This window comes from Juglans regia, chromosome 11 (assembly GCF_001411555.2).
Source record: "Juglans regia cultivar Chandler chromosome 11, Walnut 2.0, whole genome shotgun sequence".
Taxonomy (NCBI): Eukaryota; Viridiplantae; Streptophyta; class Magnoliopsida; order Fagales; family Juglandaceae; genus Juglans; species Juglans regia.
The window spans coordinates 25596441-25609633 of record NC_049911.1 but is presented as its reverse complement, the minus strand read 5'-3'; the positions used below and the strand labels follow the sequence as shown (position 1 = coordinate 25609633).

General features: G+C 35.9%; 2 protein-coding genes across 2 annotated transcripts; both read right to left on the bottom strand.

Annotated features, from left to right (window-relative positions):
- Positions 1-2443: 2443 nt before the first annotated feature.
- Positions 2444-7277, bottom strand: LOC109009927 (histidine kinase CKI1-like). The gene is made up of 6 exons (XM_035682583.1): positions 7047-7277; positions 6311-6931; positions 5285-5660; positions 4612-5174; positions 2957-4249; positions 2444-2665 (listed from the first exon to the last, which is right to left on the bottom strand). The coding sequence occupies exons 1-6, from the start codon at positions 7275-7277 to the stop codon at positions 2444-2446; spliced, it is 3306 nt and encodes a 1101-aa protein (XP_035538476.1).
- A 3481-nt stretch (positions 7278-10758) lies between these two features.
- On the bottom strand, positions 10759-13193 carry LOC109009936 (pentatricopeptide repeat-containing protein At3g62470, mitochondrial-like). The gene has a single exon (XM_018990607.2). It carries the CDS (start codon positions 13056-13058, stop codon positions 10998-11000), a length of 2061 nt encoding a protein of 686 aa, XP_018846152.1. The 5' UTR covers positions 13059-13193; the 3' UTR covers positions 10759-10997.

Genomic DNA, 13193 nt, shown 5'->3' with positions numbered 1-13193 from the left:
AAGTTGGTAAAACACTTAAAAAGCAATATTCCTGATCCTCTGTGGTTAGAATTCACACGGCCGAAAGACTTGAACAAAGATTCCGTGACAACCAAAGTCTTAAGAACTAGAGAGAATTTAGATGGAAAAGGGCACAAGTGCTTCATCTTGCATGACATCTAATGTACTAACTATTATGTTAATTTCGTCTTCTTTGACTTCACATGGGTCTTCTCAGGGGTTTCGGTATTGTCTTCTGAAGAGCTTTCAACAAGTTCATTGGGGACATCATTAGGAACATTATGTTTGGTGATGAATTCCTTCAATATGCCCATACTTTCTACTTTCATTGAAATCAATTGCTCAGAAAGAGTACCCTTGTTTGCATTGACAGAATATGTTTCTGATTCAAGGCGAAATGTGGCTCTAACCCGAGGTCTAGGATCTTGAGATTGCCTCCATGAAAACCTTCAAATGCTGCATTTTAATCAGCAATGGCAAATTTCTCTCTCTTTAGTTGGACATATATGCACATGCATTTTCAAATGGGCTTAAATCCACAAACAATTAAAGATGAATTAACAACTATATTAACACATTGACCCAAAACAGTTGTGTGTCCCAATTTGATATTTGAAAGGACCTTCTTTTACTTGATGAGTTCAAATTTAGGGACCACAAGTTCTTCATCAGTTCTGAGAAACTTTGTACTTGTGAGTCTGTGACAGCTAATACATTTGCATGTAGAAGCCCTAAATCTTAGGTATTTTAAAAGAAATTATTACTAATCAAAGAAAAAAAAGTAACAAGAAAATGAATCGTGAATTGACCTTATTTTCTCGAAAGCTAAGTCAAGAAGAGGAGGAGACTTACACCGGGTATCACCGTGCAACCGGAATTGAAGAAGTCAGTGGATTTAGAGCGAAACAGTCATTTCCTGGTGCTAGGTTTTTGTAAGTGAAAAACTCATTTCAATTGCATACGTTGTCGTTTACTCAATAACCTTGATGATTGTATAATTGAGTTGACCAAATGCAGGCAATCCCGCTCGGTATTTAAATCGGACGGCTGTGCTTTGGTCCATTCTTTTATTTTTTGTAATCGGAGCTCTATTGGAACGAATATGTGGGTGAGCTCCAGTGAAACAATGAAATTTAACAAATGTGTGTTTAAGCATAAAATTGTTAATGTTTTTGAGAAATGATGTTTTTATTCTTGATTTTATCACATATATAGTATATTTTAAGTAACCATGCATTTAATCAATTAAAATAGAACTTGAACTGAACTGAAATCCAAATATTTAACTATTAAATCACTAAATTCATCTTATCTCAACTTAAAACCTCTTTACACATAGGACTCATAACATTTTTCAACTCAACAGTTCTTTACACGCGAGATCTAGAATCTTTTTTAATTTCTCATAAATATATCTAAATTCATCTTAACATCCAAACACATCTAAACTCAATTTAGGTGAGTCCTACAAAACTCATTTCACTATCTCAACTCACTATTATTTAAAAAGAACTCAACTTAGCTCAACATCCAAACGGGATGTGATCAAAGTTCTTCGACAACTTTGATCACATCCCAAATGCCAAGGAGGCTGGAAACTCTGTAAATATTGTCCAACAGGCTGTGAAAGTAAAAGCTTGTCTAAATTATACATGGAGAAGACCATGTAATCCGATCGTTTTTAATTATCAGCTACAATTCTTTTCAATTTCTCTTGATTTATGGTACAAAAGCAAAAGTTCTGATCATAACGTTAAGTTCTAAGATGGGCTTTGATTTACAACCCAATTTCTTGCACATTCTGCAGCAAAGAATCCGGCTCACATTTTTTGCTAATTCTTCAATGCATCTAACTTTCCTAATTATCTTTCAAGTTTCGAGGTGACCCGGATCTTTATGTGCAACCCAGTTTGTAGTATCCAAGTAAGATACAAGCATTGGTCAGCAGGTCCTGTTTTGAATTATACAGGAACAGCATTACTGAAGTTTTTGTTTTTCAGATCTGGTTTAGATTAAACAAAATCAAATTATCTCTTATCATCTCATATTATATAATTATTATAACTTTCTTAAACTTTTACGTAAAAGATTATAAACAATTTAACTTTTTTAAATCTTAAAATAAAATAAAAAATATATTAAAAAATTATATTATAATAATATTTATATTTAACTTTTAATAAAATATCTCATCTCATTTGAACTGCATAATCAAACGAAAGCTGACCCACTTTGAAATACTTGGCGAACAGATAAAACTATACAGGACTGCATATTGTCAAGCAATATCTTCAACACCTGGCATCTAACACACAAAGCAGAAAGATTTGTGTAATAGAAAGCAAGATTTCACCTTGCAAAATGTATGTTTAATGTCCAAACTACCATAAATAGCCACCATTAATATATTATCTTGAGAGATCAGAAAAGAAGTATGATATGCTCAAACACAACTCCATTTATTATCGATGTATCTAATGGCTTCCAACAGATGTTCACTTTCCAGGGGTTTACTTAAATGAACATCCATTCCAGCCTCGATTATCTTTTTTGTTTCCTCACCTCCTGTGTGACCCGTTAATGCAATGATTGGAATATGGACACCGTAATGCTTCTCAATTTTCCTTATTTGCTCTGCTGCTTTATATCCATCCAGGATAGGCATCTGTCAAACAAAAAAAAATCGTATATGATTTAACTGAAAAAAAAATTGTAGACAAACCATGTTGAAAAGATGCCCCATATCTATCTTTAAAGAGAAATGATAGTTGCAGTTATAAGTGTGCAAGTGTCACGCAATCATTTTGAAAAAAGTGAATAAATACGGGATCCATATTAAAAGAAAATTAATTTTTTAATAGTAAATCTCACTCTTTTTCAAAACGACTACACGACACTTACACTTTTCACAACTGTACTTAACATTACTCGTCTTTAAAAATCATAGCTCATTTACCTCACAGTCCATTAATATATAATCATAGGGAAGAATCTTGGAAGTTCCACATTTGCTTTGATCGCTTAGACCTTTGCAAACCAGCTCTAAAGCTTCCTGTCCATTTTCTGAGAGCTCAACAGTTGCTCCAAGCCGTAAAAGACGGGACACAGTCACCTTGCGTAGCAGTGCTTGGTCGTCTGCGACTAAGACTTTCTTCCCACTCAAGAACAACTCCTTGCTTTCTTGCTCTTGTGGTAGGTGTCCATGATTCAGAGGACTTCTTGATTTGGGCTTGAAATGAGATAGATTTTCAATGGGTGACAAGATTTTTTTCCTAGGAATCTCACTGCTGCTACCATGGTCTGGTAACTCTACTGGTCCTTGAGATGAACTGGGATCTCTAGGCATTTTCCCAACTTGTGACAGACTTTCTTTCATTTTTCCCATATTCCCTAGCAGTGTACCCCCAAACTCAGGTAGAAGTCTTACCACTTCATACAAACGAGAACCATGAAATGGTTTAGATATGATAATATCATTTGGCTCCATCATGGTCTCGGCAATACCTTTGCAATTGATGATCCGCATCATTGGTTTCTCCAACCAAACAACCCTGCAACAAGTATTGTTTAGCCCTCTTCTGAACTCGGTCACACTTCTACACAGTTCTGGGAATGGTCCGGCACAGGCATCGATCACAACTAATATAAAACTTGATGCACATCTAGGAGTAGTTCTTCTGAAGACTGATAGTATGTAGTCTGATCCATCCATGGTACTCAAAGGCACATCCTTTTCTACAGTGATGGAGTTACTAGTAGCAGACCTGCTTAAGTATTCACTTGGAGAATAAAAATATGATTTTACCAAAGAGTTGTGATGCGAATGGTTTTGCTTATGTGTGATCGTCTCGAGAGTAGAAGAAAGATGTTGCCATTGCTTAACAACTGATACTTTTATGCCTAAGTTCTCCATGAATCTGCGTGACATCCTCCGACGCTCATTATCTTGAATCAAGAGAACAACATGGGATGCCTTCTGCTTGGGGCTAGGGGAGTGAATTGTCGACTTTGAACTAGCAGTCCGAGCACACAATCCAGGACTAGGAGTTCTAATAGTCATCTCAGGGCTAGGGGTCTGACTGCTAAGCCCCAGTAGATGTGTGCCAACTCCCATTTCAAGCTGTTCTGCTTCTACATTATTGCAAGAGACGATTTCACATATAGTGAGTAGAACATCGAATCTAAAGCAAGTTCCCTCCTCTCCGATCTCCTTGTCCACAATTCCTATATCTCCATGCATCAGACGTACCTAGCACACAATTTAAAACCATAATGGAATCACTTGAGCGATAGAATGAAGAAAGACTCACTAAATTTAAGATAATCAAGCCACTTTAGCTAAGGTTTTATTCATAATTATATGAATGTAATCAAGCTTACACTCCAAATGCCCCATCCAAACACAGGATAATAGCTCTAAAAGGGAAAAAACCACATGGTATAAGATATAGATAGTTCCATCCTATTAGTGCCAGTGAATCCAGTGTTTAATATATAAATTATCAAATGGCAATTTAGATACCATAACCCACTGGAGTTTCATTATTTGGAACTCTAGCTAATCAAGGACAAAAGGATTTTGACAGATTGTGCCAGAGTTGGTTCACGTACCAGAGACTGAACAATGCCGAGTCCTAAGCCAGTGCCTCCTTGTCCAATAGCTGTTTCTTTGACTTGAACATAGTTTTCAAAGACTGATTTTTGCTTCTCTTTTGGAATACCTTTACCTGTATCGTCCACCTCAAATACAAAGTCCATAACATTTGGATCTTTTAGGGCAGCATCCATAGTTTCAAAATCATTATATGCTTGACTGTTCTTGTAAAACAAGCACGGCAGGCAGTTCCTTTTAGAAGCAATCATCGTATTCTGCAAACTGGTTTTCCTAACCCAAGCTCGAACAGTTACATACCCCTCTGAAGTAAATTTAACTGCATTGCTTAGTAGATTACATAATATCTGCTTAAGTTTTCCCCTATCACCTTTCACTTGGGAAAATTTGAGGATTGAACCATCATAAGGATCCAACACTACATCTACTCCTTTTCTCATACCAACAGGATGATACAAATCAACTACATCCTCGAGAAGTTGGGCCAAATCAAATTCATCTTCTTCAAGCAGCATCTTTCCCACTTCGATTTTGCTTGTATCGAGAATAGAATTCAGTAGATCTAAACAAGTATAGGCATACATATATTAGTTGTAAAAGAGAATGCTAAATACTTGCATCAACAATTTCCTGGTAAGATATGATGAAAAAATTATTAGTCATCAAACTTACCTAGTAGGTCCTTTGCACAGGTATCCATTTGTCTTAAGTTTGTAGCCAATTCGGAACCAGGGATAACTTCAACATAGCATATCTCTATCAAACCAGTAAGGCCAGCTAGTGAAGCACGAACATCATGACTGGCACTAGCAAAGGCAAGACTCTTGTTCATACTTTTCCTCTCTGCTTGCTGAGTGGCTTCCATTTGTTTAATGAGCGCAGCACACAAATGCATCTCTCCTCTGGCAGCTCTAACGATTATAAACACAAAACCTAGGAAGGAACCAATCATTGTAGCGATCACAACCAGAAGGAGCAACAATGCCACTTTCTTGTTCTTGTGGACAAGGCTGACTAATCTATTTTGCGGGACAGCCAACACATATACCTGGAAAAAAGTATAAAGTGAAAAATAAATCTATGTATGAACTGTTTGACCCAACTAATCTATGTATCGATTGTACATAGAAGTAATTGTATGGTTGGAGTTTTGGATCAGTAATATGGACAGTTGGCTACAAACTAAAGGACACAAATCTATCTAGCATATATGGGTATGAAATATGATCATAGAGCATTCCGCCATGTATGTGCACTAATTCTTTGCCTAGCAAATACAAAAGAGCACACTTTTCTCTCTTGGCCTGTCAAGGAAGTGGGGGAAGCCTGCATTCATCTTTGACCTGTTCGAAAACAGAAATGTTTCATAGCTTTCTCAAGCCTAAAACATACCAGAGAGAGAGAGAGAGAGAGAGAGAGAGATGCACAGAAGTGAGGTCCATGATCATCAACTTAGCAAGCATGAGTACTGCACGCTTGAAGTATATGGACTTGGGGGTTGCGAAATCTAGATTAGTTTATGTTCTACCATTGGAAAGAAAACATGTGATATATCTCATGTACACCATGTACACGGCAACAAGAAGGATTGCAACAAAAAAATAAATGGTCTACAGATGGAAGAATTATTTGAATATAGATAAATACTAATAAAGATAATTCATATATGCAAGATAGTGGGATGAACTTAAAACGTACCGATTGCACTCCCACTATATCAAGTGGCAAACAATAAAAGGTGTATTCTGTTTCTTGAATGGTCAAAGTAGAAGCTCTCGACGTACCATCTTTCATGGTGCAGGAAACGTTAGAAGCAAGAAGCGTATGAGTCTTTGGGAGCCCTTCTACTAGCATTTTCCCATCTTGGGTAGCCAAATACAAGCTCCCGCCGTGATAATCTACACCAGTAAAAATGGTAGTTAATGTTTTAACTGGAAACCCGAGAGAGAGAACTCCTCTATTAAGTCTAGCTGAGTTAAGGAATAGAAGGTCTTGAGCATTGTTCCATCCAGTTTCCAACGAGGCAGATCCATGTTTATTATTCAAGGCTTCTTGAAACCAACTTGCATTTGCCATAGTCCAGGGACGGGATTCAATGGCTTTTCCATACAATTTTCCTGTCTCAATGTCCACATCTTGCATAAGCCAGATGTAGTTTTCCCTTCCATTTGGAGCAGAGAAGAATGAGGAGTTGGTGTACATGGCAAGAGTTTGATTGCCGTCGGTATAGTATGAGAAAAATAGTCCGTCTAATCCAAAATAAGAAATTTGAGATAAGTATGGAATTGTAGACAACTCTTGAAACAATACAGGAGCCACCTGCATGTAAATTAAACATAAAATCCTTTGCTGTTTCTTACTATGATTAATCCAATAATTTAATCAGAATGTTCACGAGAGAATCGTGTGTGTGTGTGTGTGTGTAGATACAAACCTTGGTCTCAATCTCAGAGAATGATAGTGCAGTTCCATTGAGGGAGGAACCTAAAATTCTTGCTAAATTAGTTGCAGATGAATTTATTGGACTTAGAAACTTTGCTTTGTTCTCAATTTCAGACATCAGCATGGAATGAAACTCGTTTGAGTTCCAGTTTTTCACTTGGTGCTCAACACGATTGACCATAGCATACCAACATGGGATCAGTAGAATGGGAAGTAGGAGCATCATTACAAATGCCTGCATATTTGAGGAATGAGGGTTTATAAATCCAAACACATTATGAATATATAAGAAAATAAAGCATGCATGTCAGTCTCAAGACAAGTATATTCATTGAAAGCTGAAGGATTACCAGAAGAAAGAAAAAGGACAAAGGTCGTAACCCTATAAATGAATGAAGTTGCTTCATGGATGCAGGACTTCGATCGATCGAGTACTGATCAATGATCACCAAAAGCTAATGGCCGCACCTTAACTGCATTGAGAAAGTATAGAGAAAGAAGTTATGCATGAATTAATATACATATATATAGTGAGTGCATTAATTCAATTGCCAAAGCCCTGCGGCTTAATTGGTATAACCTTCAGCCTCTAAAATGGAGGTCTGGACTTTGAAACCAGTGTTGTGAATTTCGTACCGTACCGGTCGGTACGACTAAAATTTTTCGTACCAGCCAGTATCTGTTTTGTACCGGCCAAAATACTAGCCGTACCGGCCTCAATTTCGGCTTGTACCGGCCGATATTTCGGCCAGTTTTTTTTTTTTTTCATTTTTTCAAACTACAAGCTTATTTTTTAACTCTCAATTCAGACTAGATTATTTATAATTTATATATATGTATTTATATATAATTTATTTATATATCGACTATCCAGAAATATTATCCCAAAACGCTATTTCGAAACGATACCAGTACTGAAATATTTTGTTCCAGTATTTTGACCAGTACGACGTCCGATACAGTATTCCAAATATTATTCGAAACTCCCCTCCCTCAACTCAAAAAAAGTCCATTAATTCAATTAAAGCATGCCAAGATATCAAAATCTCTCTCCATAATAAGTCGAGATTCTTCAATCAAATCTTTAAAGAAATTGATTCTTTAGTATTTCGTGGTAATGTTTCCAATCTAGGGAAGTTATTAATTGCCAAAATTGATCGAGTAGCTAAAAATATGGGAAATAAATGCTAAGAAAACTTCTATTTATAAATCGGCGTGGATAACACTTAGTAAAGTGTTTATATGATATAAATTTAAATTTTAAATTTTGAATGTTACAAATCAAATCTTATTATTTAAATTATGGTTAGTGTGCACTGATCTATAAACCAGTTTTAGAATAAAATAATTCAAATGCTAAAAGTAGTTCAAAACTACGTCCATTTACAAATTAACGGGTCTGAGTCATGCTACATGTATTTTGTAGTTTTGTATCAATACTAAATTGATATGATAACGCTAATGTCAATACAATATAACTGATATGTCCATCCTGGTGTGGATAATGTGTATTTGCATCTCAAGAAATCAGTGGCAAGACCAAGATTTCATTTTTTGGGAGGCCGGCGTGTGTATATATATATATATAGAGAGAGAGAGAGAGAGAGTAATATAAAAAATTGGAAAAATCCATTATTCATTTTTTTATCATTAAACTCTTAAGGTACATGATATTAAATGATAGGCCTACAAGTAAAACATAATAAATAATTTTTAATTATTTAATAGCACATTATAGGATGATGAGTAGTATTATTTTAAAAATTTTATGTATATCGTTCAAGACAAAAAAAAAATATATTAGCATAAATCTAAAGAAAAATAACTAACGAGATTAAGGGAGATTGAATAGATTTAATGAAGGCATATATTTTTATTTTAGGCTAAATCTTGACTTTTATATTTTGGAAAAAGAAAATATGGATTATAACGAATTTTATCGGTGGGGTTTCAAAACTTTGCATGGGAGGGCCATGGGCCAAGCCTTCCTTCCCTTCCCCGCTACTGCAAGTTAGGAGTGTAATCAGTCTGATTAGGAGGGACATACATTAAAAATTTCGGTCCATTATTTTTATCAGACTGTTATCTATTGATCCAATTTGGTCTATGGACATTTTTTTCCTCCCTCTTCTTTTTTTTTGACAGAAAAATTAATAAAATTAAAATTAATTGATCTCTTTTAACATTTTATATGTGATAAATAAATATTAAATAATTTCATTGAATATATGATTAATAGTGATCTCTTTGATGAAAATGACATAATTAACTTATACAATTATTATATAAAATAATATTATATATAATATTTAAATATATATATATATATACACGTACATTAAGTCGGTCTCAGTCCAATCCAAAAAAATTCACCTTGAGACTAACCAATAAGACTATTGGTCCTGTTGATTTCATTGGTCTGGACCGATAGTCTTACAACTCAATTGCAAATGCATATCAAGCGACTATTGAGGTCAAATGGAAGATGTTAGGGCACCGATAATGGTGCTTCTAAATTGATGAATACATTTTTTTTCACTTAATGATTAAAAAAATATTTTTTAATAAATTTATAACAAAAAAATATTTAAAATTTTTTTTGAAAAAAGAACAAAAAGAAAAATGCAATTGCACCTATTGGTACAATGCGGGAGCACCACTCTCGGTCCCCCTAGTAGGCTAGGCTAGCATTGTCCACGTCAAATATAGGTATTTAATTTTAATATTATAAAACTTCATATTTAGAGCATGATATTTAGATATTCTCAGGTATTTTAAAAACTTTTCATAATTTTATTTTTAAATATCACTTAAACATAAAATACAGTTTAATTTTAAATCAAAATTTTCATTTAATCACTACCTAATCATTAGCTAAACACAAAACTCAAAACAATTTTCTCAAACTTATAAACAAAATATAAAAATCAATACAAAATTTTCAAATTTTTTCTTTCCTATTTTTTAAAATTCAATAAAATATTTTAATTTAAATCAATTAACTACTATTCATAAAATTATGAGATTGTCTCGTGTCCATCTCAACTCATCTCATTACTATTTATTACTATTCATCAACTTTAACTTATAAATCTTATTACTATTCACAACTCATCTTACTATTATTCACAACCCATCTCAACTTATCTCAACTCATCTTCAAATCCAAACGACACACGCTCCATCAACGAAACGATTACTAATTTACTAGATGGTGGGGTGGTTTTTCCCACTGTTGTGACTGAGTAACAGTTGTGAGTTTTTCCCAGGTATTTCCTACCACATTATAAAGTGATTTTTATTTTTTGGACAAAATATTTAAATACCCCTTAAACTACCTCTCAATTGGATAATCTATCAATTTTGATAATCATCTCCTCAAAGTACAAACTAACAAAAATAATAATTTTCTAAGTTAAAAGGGTGTTTTTATATTTTTTGAATTAATAGTTTGAAAAGACAGTAGGTTTGAGTGTTTAGGTTTTCTCCCCAATTTTTTAATGGAAGATAGGCAAGTAGGGTAAGAATCAAACTCTGGTGATCCAAAAAGATACTGCATTAATATGCAAATTATTGCCTAAATGTTTTTTAAGCAAGTCTTCTGGCTCCTTGTTGAAGTTAAATATGTCTTTTATTTCTTTCTTTTTTTAAGGTTTTTTTATTCTAATTAGTAAAGTAGCATGTCTTTCCTTTGTAGTAGCAAATAGGAAGGTGAAATCATGACTTGTAATTCCCAACATTAAAGAAGTCATTTACAAACTGAACCAAGTAAATAATAACAGTTGAAAATACAAAACGTAATAACTATAACAAATACACAACACAACACAGCTCAAGCAAGCCCTGTCCCAAATAACAAACTAAAATTATACCAAAAATTAAAGCACTTGGGGGTGGGAATCTTGGGCAGAGTATCACAGTATCATTGGCCTTGGCAAGTAACTCAGGTGTACTGCTCATCAGGTTCTTTTCTATTGACCCTTTTCTTCATCATTTCAGCCCACCTCGCAATAACATTGGAGACTTCAAACTTACCAGAAAGCTCCATCTTCCGAGCCAACTCCTCTAGTATGCCTGGTTTCCCAGCTCTAGAGAAATCAGCTCCAAACTTGTCATAATCAAGCTGAGGTGCTTTCATTCCTTTCTCTATCATTTCCTCTAAATATTTGCAAGCCTCTCCAGATCTTCCTTGACGTATGAGCCCTCCAATGAAAACCGTATAGGAATTATCATCGGGGCAACACCCCTTCCTGATCATCTCGTCCCAAACTGCACAACCCATTTCATAGTTTCTTGTTTGGAAGTAGGATTTCATTATCATGTTGTAAGTGTGGATTGATGGTTCAATGCCACCCTGAATCATGTTCTTATATATCCTCACCGCATCATCTGGCATTCGTCGACTTGTCATCAATTTAATCAAGGCATTGTAGGTATGCCCATCAGGAAGGCAACCCTTTTCTTTCATATCCTTCAGCAATCCAAATACAGCGTCCATATTCTTCCGGTTCCCAAAGCCAGTGATCAAACACGTGTAAACCACAGCATCAGGCTGGCATCCAGATCCAGTCATCTCATCAAAATATTCAACCGCTTCTTTCATCTTGGTTTGCTTGCATAAATCTCGAATCAAAATTGTATAGCTCCTAACGTTGGGTGATGGACCCTTGGCCCTCATGACTTCAAACAACTTGATGGCGTCGGACCTCTTCTTACACTTCAACAACCCTTCAAGCATAATATTATGTGCAACTATATCAGGCTTAAATCCCTTTTCAACCATCTCATTCCACACTCTCCCTGCTTCCAGCAAATTCCTTACTCGACACCAACCATTAAGCAATACTGTATAAGTTTGCAAATTATACACAAATCTATCTTTTAACCTCTCGAAAAGTGCATGTGCTTCTTTACCAAGCTTTGCCCTCCCAAGAGTATCAAGCAAGCTATTAATCGTATCAACACCCACTTTAAATTTATACTTCTTCATTAGCTCAAAAATCCCAACAGCTTTCCTACTTTCCTTTGCAGCAGCAAAAGCTTTAATTGCAATCATAAAAGTTTCCATCGTCAGCAGGCCTTTCTCACCCATCTCTTCAAGCATTGACACCATGGTCTCGAACTGCCTTGTCTTCCCTAATATATTCATCATCGCATTATAAGTCCTCGAGTCATGGGTAAATCCAGGCTTCTTCCCTGCCCAACAGAAAAACCGAAAGGCTGGTTTTCGAGCATGTTTGAAGCGTTCCAACACACCTACAACCAACTCGTGCGACAAATCAACCCCACATTCATCTAGAACCGCCTCCATATTTCTATCCAACGAAAACAATTCGTCGATCACCTTGCATACTCTATCAACCTCATTCGGGTTCGCACATGACTTAACCCCATCGCCATTGGTACAGTCATCATCAACATAATCACCTTCCCCACTCTCATAATCAGCATCAGAATCTGTACCGTTGCCTGTCACACTAGCAAACCCCCTAAAGCTAAAAGCCAACGCTTTTCTTGGTAAACTACCAACGAGCAACTCTGGAAATCTAACATTAATGACCCTAGAGTTTGTTTTCAGCACATTTTCTTTGGTGAGACTACAAAACCTCCTACGCTTCCAATCTAGCATTATTCCTCGTAAAGTAATAATGGGAAATGATTCAATTCCAGGATTGAAAATCCTACAGCTGGGAATTAACAATTTTTCCTGTAGATCAGAGAGTGAAGTGGAGTGTGGCAAAATAAATGGAACTTGATAAGGAGAACGATAGAGAGTACAATGAGGAGGAGAATGAAGCATACGAGACAAGGGCATAGAGCTACCACTGGGAAGCCACACTTGCTCTCCGCGACGCCGTTCTTGTCGTCGTCCCTGATCGAGAGCGCGTAGCTGGGTGGTGAAGTGGTCATTGAGATTGGGTATTACGGTGGAATGGGGCTTAAGGTATCGGCTGTGACTGAGTAAGATCGAGGCTTTGGAGGGTTTTCTTAGACACAGAGCCATCGGGTAGCCATATATAAGAGAGAGAGGGAGAGCGGAGGATCGGTTGCGGTGGTTGGTAATGGAGATAGCGGCAGCGGGTGAGACAGAGACGCACCGTCTAAAAGGCCGGTGTTCAATTTTTTTAAAGTTTATTTT

Coding starts and splice junctions, on each gene's coding strand:
- LOC109009936 (XM_018990607.2), bottom strand. CDS start 13,058: ATGGCTCTGTGTCTAAGAAAACCCTCCAAAGCCTCGATCTTACTCAGT.
- LOC109009927 (XM_035682583.1), bottom strand. CDS start 7,277: ATGCTCCTACTTCCCATTCTACTGATCCCATGTTGGTATGCTATGGTC. Junction 5,661..6,310: donor ATATAGTGGGAGTGCAATCG/GTACGTTTTAAG, acceptor ACTTTTTTCCAG/GTATATGTGTTGGCTGTCCC. Junction 4,250..4,611: donor TCGGCATTGTTCAGTCTCTG/GTACGTGAACCA, acceptor ATTGTGTGCTAG/GTACGTCTGATGCATGGAGA.